This window comes from Hippopotamus amphibius, chromosome 1 (genome assembly GCF_030028045.1).
Source record: "Hippopotamus amphibius kiboko isolate mHipAmp2 chromosome 1, mHipAmp2.hap2, whole genome shotgun sequence".
NCBI classification, from domain to species: domain Eukaryota; kingdom Metazoa; phylum Chordata; class Mammalia; order Artiodactyla; family Hippopotamidae; genus Hippopotamus; species Hippopotamus amphibius.
In genome coordinates, this window is record NC_080186.1 from 97,007,938 (window position 1) to 97,013,937 (window position 6,000).

Below are 6,000 nucleotides of genomic sequence, written 5' to 3' on the forward strand. Positions count from 1 at the left end.
GGGATATCCCCCACTGACAACAAGCTTTTCCCTGCTTGGCCCCTTCACCCATTCCTGCATTATTTTCAGTCTCCTGCCTGGCTTGCCAATTGTCCAAGGATGGAGGGAATGAAAAGTGTCCAGTGAAATGAGAAGGCATCTTGAGACCAAAAAATGAGGCAGGCAGCTCCATATAACCACTGAATCAGTTTATTATAGGGTAACTTACAGGATAGTATCTGGGTCTGGAAGCATTCTCAGCTACACTCCACACTGCCAAGAGTCCATTGGGACAATTTTATAGTTAACTTAGGGTATGGAAGTAGGTGGAAAACAAGACATACATTCCTAAGTCAAGATGAATGGTAACTAGTCTCGTGGGCACCAGGAGTACGTCAGCAGAGTTATCATCATTGTTTGGAGACTAACATAGCATAGAGGCCACAATGTCTATTAATTACAAAGCTCTTGATGACACAGAAGTGATTTACTACATGTACAATCCTGGGTAGGGTCAGCGGTAGAACAGGAGAAACTGTAAGGGCCCAAGATGATATCAGCTGTGCTAATAGCCATACAATGGGTCTAGGTGTGGTCAGCCTGATCCCTCCATTATAAAGTCCCCTGTGTGCCTAATTTTTGACCTGTAAAATGTGAATAAATTAAATATACCCTCTCTACTTCAAGAAGTTTTATGTGAATGAAGTGATATCACAAGTTTGAAAGTACTTAGGTCTTAGGAGCCATAGTAGTCAGGCCAATTCTGCACTTCCTGCTACAGAGTCAGATCTGAACGGCCCACTGTTTCTCCAAGGCCCATGATTTTCTTTCTGTTACCTTACTAACCATCACTTATTTTGGGTTTGGCTTTCAGCTGCAATGTTGTGGTGTAAATGGCACGAGTGATTGGCAGAGCTCCGCACCAGCATCTTGCCCTACAGACCCACAAGTTAAGGTAATTTATTTTTAGAAATTTTTCTGCTATTGGCCACTTTGATTAAACTTTTAATTACCTTAGAAACTCCAGTCATATAGGACTTAGTCCTCCTAGCCAGAAACAGGAAACCTTAAACAAAAGAGAGACCAGGGAAACATAACTAGACAATAAGAAAAACAGCAAAGAAAAACAAAAAAGACAAAAAAGGAAAATGAACAAAAAAAGAACAAGTTCATCTAGACTAGAGATGCCATTGCTACTCTAAACTATTACATTAGAGGGAAAAAGTTTGTGTGATAGTGGCAGAAGACTGTGTCTGGATTTTTCTTAAGTGAGAATTAGGTCTTCTTATGGTTGAGGGTGAAATTTTTAAGGCTGAAACAGAAAAGCTTCTCCCTCTGTTTCCCGGCTCTCCTTCCCTGGAGATGGCAGCCTCCAACCCCTTAGCAGAATTAATCACAAGTGAAAGAGTGAGGGGTTGGAGGAGAGAGAGTTGATGGAACTTGTGACTAGAGCCAGAGAAGAAGCCTAAATCATCTTCACTAGACCAAGTCCCTAAGGTCCTGTTACCTCATGTTACCCACTTGAAAATCTCTGGAATTTGGGGGATCTGTGAAGAAATACTGGAATACCCACCAACTAGCAACAGTCCTGCAGTTTGGTAGGGCTATGATATGTTTACTGGCTTTCAAAGCATAAGCTGAAATGCAACCAGTCCTAGGATTGCATAGCCTATATTCCCATTTGTCGACCTTGAGTCAGTAGTGAATGTTCAAAAAATACAAGGACATATGTTGCTGACCTGCCTCTTGGGAGCTAGTTTAGCTCAGTGCGTAAAGATCTAAGACTTCTACTTTAGATGCCACTTTAATGATAACAATACCAGAAAAGTCTCTAATTTAATACTTTCTACTTTATGCCCATTTCTTCATCCCTATAAAAAATAAAAATATAATGCCTGGCCTAAGTCTCTTGGCATAAGGCAGAATACCATCTGTCTTTCCAAATAAGCCTCCTGATAAAGCTGAGTAATATAATAGTGTCATTTGTACCTGTAATTTTTTTCTAGGGTTGCTATGTAAAAGCAAAACTGTGGTTTCACTCCAATTTCCTGTATATTGGAATCATCACTATCTGTGTATGTGTGATCCAGGTAAGAGCTTAATCAGAGGACTACTTTGAGGATTAAGTGAGTTAAGTCATGTAATTTTTAGAACAGTACCAGATACATAGTATGTGCTTAATAATTATGAGCTCCCCCAGTCAAGTATAAAATGATGTTATTACTAGTTTAAGACATACAGAAAATATGCTGTAAGATCTATCTGGTCAATTTATCCCTAAAAGAAATGAGTGTCTCATAGTCAAATTAAAAGCCACCAAGCAGAACATTATTTTGGTCCCTCACTCAGCTGGTCTGGAAAAGCCTGTAATGAATTAAACATTCCGTTTGAAAAATTGGCCTTGTATGCTAAGCAGGAGTTGGTGATGAAACTGTAATCAATTTCCTCATTGTTTCCCTACTTAGTTTGACAAGTCAGGAGTGAATGGCAGGTAGTTTTTTGTTCTTTTTTATTATGTGATATTTCTACCATTTTTATACCCAACTGTCTTGAGTGAAACATAGATTAGCTAAGACCTAACCAAGAAGCTCAGAGAGAATTTTTCTCTGCTTGGAAACCAAGGAGGCCTAAGGCATGGGTAGAGATCATTCATTGCACAAAATGTTGACTTGTGCAGAACTTGATTATACCAGGATCTTCTGTGATTCCTTAAGGAGATAAAAGATGTCCCAAACACTTCTACTGTCTTGCCATCATCACCCCCACTGTCTCCCCACTGCCATTCTAAAGCTAAAGGAGAAAACTCCTGAGAAGGAATTAGAAGTGTTAGCAGGAAGGGTAGTCTCAGTGTGATGAACACTTTGTTTTCTCTGGGACTGATTCCAGGGACTGTGGATGAGATATTTCTACCTGTAAAGACCTCACAATTTCCCAACTTTTTCCTCAGGTATTGGGGATGTCCTTTGCACTGACCTTGAACTGCCAGATTGACAAAACCAGCCAGGTCCTAGGACTGTGACCTGCTGCTGCTGCGTGCTGGAGAGACTTGTTTCATCTCTAAAACCACTTGTAGCATGAAGCCCTAAATGACCACCTCCTGAGCTGGTGTCTTTGTCCCCCACCCATCTCTTCCCTGTTGGATCCCTATCTCATACAACCAGAGAAGAGGGTGTTGGCCAGGCACTTCCCATCTCAGACGCAAGAAAATCCTTTACCCATTCATGTCACTCAGTAATACCTGAGCATTTGTCAGACATGAAAGGCCAAGAGAACCTTTGTTACTAATGGCTCAAGATCAAAGGATGGTCTGAGTTTTTTGCATCTATCCATTGTCAAACAAGTCCTGGTCTCCAAATCATGCCCAGTCCACTCTCCAAAGTCAAGCAAGAGATAAGCTTAAGGGAGCTCTGGGGCCAGATTCACTAGGTTATTGTCATGACCCTCTGTTTCCTTTTCACTGGGGGCCTTGGCTATAGGAATGACAGAGTACTCTTTCTCCAAATGTTAGGTTTCATTTCAGTTTCTATATTAAAGGGTCTTATTGAGTCATCTAAGTCTTTCCAGAAGAAACTATCCAATGACTTGCATCCAGATTTCAGCCAATCTGTTAGCCTTTGATTTACATAACTATGAAGGAATTCAGCAGGATTAGTATCTCTGGTGGTTTAGGTGATAATCACATTCAAAAGAGTTCTGGTGTTATTTCTTTTTCAGATAAGGTTTTGTTAATGTACGATTTTAATTCTTCCATAAATAAAATAGCTTATAATCTCTCAATCACTACATTCTCATTCCTTTGTCTCAAATATAATCTACATGACTTCGTCTTATTTCCCTGCCAGCAAGTTAAGGATATTAGATCACTCCAAGACTTGTGGATGAGAAAAACAAACTTTACTATCTCACAGTTTTTGTGGGTTATGAATCTGGGAGCAGCTTAGCTGGGTGATTCTGGCTCATGATTTCTCACATGGCTACAATCAAAGATATCAGCTGCAGTCATCTCAAGTCTCAACTAGAAGAGGATACTCTTCCAAATTCTCATATGGCTCCTCATAGGCATCAGCTTTTTGCCACGTGCACCTTTCCATAGCACTGCCTTATGTCATAGCAGCTGGTTCACCCCATAGCAAGATATTCAAGAGACAGTATGAAATACAGTACCCAAAACAAGCCATATACTCCTTTTATAACCTAACTCAGAAATGCCATCACATCAGTCCTGTATACTATTCCTTAGAAGTAGGCTGAAAAGTTCACACTCAAGGGGAGGAAATTACACAAGCGTGTAGATACTTTGGGGTGGAGATCACTGGAGGCTATCTCAGAGGTGGCCAACCACACCATGTTAGTTGGGTCAGGAGAAGCTAAATTGAAGTGTCTATAAGCTAAATTAAATCATCTATATGATAACCATACTTCGAAAGCAAAAGATAAGACCATATCTAACACAGAGTCAAATGTAGAGGTGTCAAAGAAAGAGATGAGGGGGAGAAAAGATGGCGGTGAAGTAGAAGAATGTGGAGTGCATCTCTCTCCACAGATGCATCAGGAACACATTAAAAAATGCAATAATTCCCACAGAAAACTGGCTGAACACTAGCAGAAGACCTTGGACACCAGAAAGGACTGCAAATACCCCAACATAACTGGGTAGGACAGAAGGGGGGAAAAAAAGGAGAAAGAGGAGAGAGAAGGAAAGGGATGCATCCTACACCCTGGGGCAGGAGGAGCTGAAACAGAGGAGAGATTGCCAAATTCAGGGAAACCCCCTTTATCTGACGGGGAAATCCCCTCTCCAATGGGGAACTTGATTGGGTCAGAAGGGAAGCATTTGGGACTGCCCAAAGAGGGTGAAGCAGCAATCTGTGGCAGACAGGAAAGTGTCAGAAACGTACAGAGGGTCCATACCACGGCCCTGCATGTCCTGGGCTGAGATGTGGGTTCACAGCAGTACAGGGGGTCTGGAAAATAAAATGAGGGAACCAGAGAACTGGTTTGGGGTGAGAAATATTGTTGGCTGTGGGGAGATGGACTAAGGGGACAGGAGGGAAGAAATCCACAGTGGCGAATATCTACCACGGAAAACTGGACTGCCATGGTGGTGGGGTGCTACTGCTGAGTCACAAGGAGGGGGAGGAGCCACTGTTGTAGCCTCTCTTTTGGTGCCTGTGATGAACAAAGGGAGGCCCCCTCTGGGCCTGGCTGTCACAGTCAACAAGGGATAGAAAAAGCCCCCAGGGGGCTGGCCTGGTGTGCCTGCTGCTGAGAGCTAGAAGAAGTTGGCAAATCGGGCCATATCTGGAGACATTCCACTTATACCTGAGCCCGCTGACTTCCCTGTGCAATAGGCACTACTGCCATCGCCAGGGCTCCAGTGATCCAAGCAGGGCGCTACTGCTGACTCACATGCAGGGGAAGGAGCCACTATTGTACCGTCTCTCTTCCCACACACCTGCACCTACAGATGAACAATAAAGGAAACTCCTCTGGTCACAGAGTAATACAAAAAGCCCCTGAGGGATGCTCCTAAGGTGCCTTGTGCCAGGCACAAGTAAAGAACCACACTAAGGCCAGATTTCCTATGCCTGTGGCTGCCAGCATTCCTGTACATTTGGCATCACCCCAAGGCTCCAGTGACCTAAGCAGGATGCTACTGCTGAGTCACATGCAGGGAGAGGAGCCACTATCAAAGCCTCTCTCTCCCAACACACATGTATCTGCAGATGAAAATTAAAGGAAACCCTCACTGAGGCAAACCCAAAGAGCTCCAAGGCAGCCTCAGGACAAGACTCTGGCAGTTAGACCACACACAGAGCAGGGACAAAACCAAAGCTGAACAGCAGGGACAGGGGGACTAAGGAAGAGCTTCTAAAATCTTTCCATCAGATATACAAGCTGCAGACTAAATCCCCATGTTCAGCTAGGTTGACTCTATGTCTTTGAAATATCTGAGTAGACAATGAATGTTCCCACAAATAAAAAGGTCTAGCTCTGGCAGCTGTGGACTTTGGGAGCAAG

General features: G+C 43.0%; 1 protein-coding gene across 2 annotated transcripts in view; it reads left to right on the plus strand.

The window, feature by feature from the left end:
• Positions 1 to 3,756, plus strand: part of CD53 (CD53 molecule) — a 32,403-nt gene extending 28,647 nt beyond the window's left edge. Inside the window, exons 6-8 of one of the 2 annotated variants that reach the window (XM_057731398.1) lie at positions 854 to 934; positions 1,986 to 2,069; positions 2,927 to 3,756. In XM_057731398.1, coding sequence (XP_057587381.1) covers positions 854 to 934; positions 1,986 to 2,069; positions 2,927 to 2,998 — 237 coding nt within the window. In that variant the 3' untranslated portion in view covers positions 2,999 to 3,756. The remainder of the gene's footprint in view (positions 1 to 853; positions 935 to 1,985; positions 2,070 to 2,926) is intronic. The other variant, XM_057731480.1, reaches the window with a different exon arrangement.
• Positions 3,757 to 6,000: the final 2,244 nt, after the last annotated feature.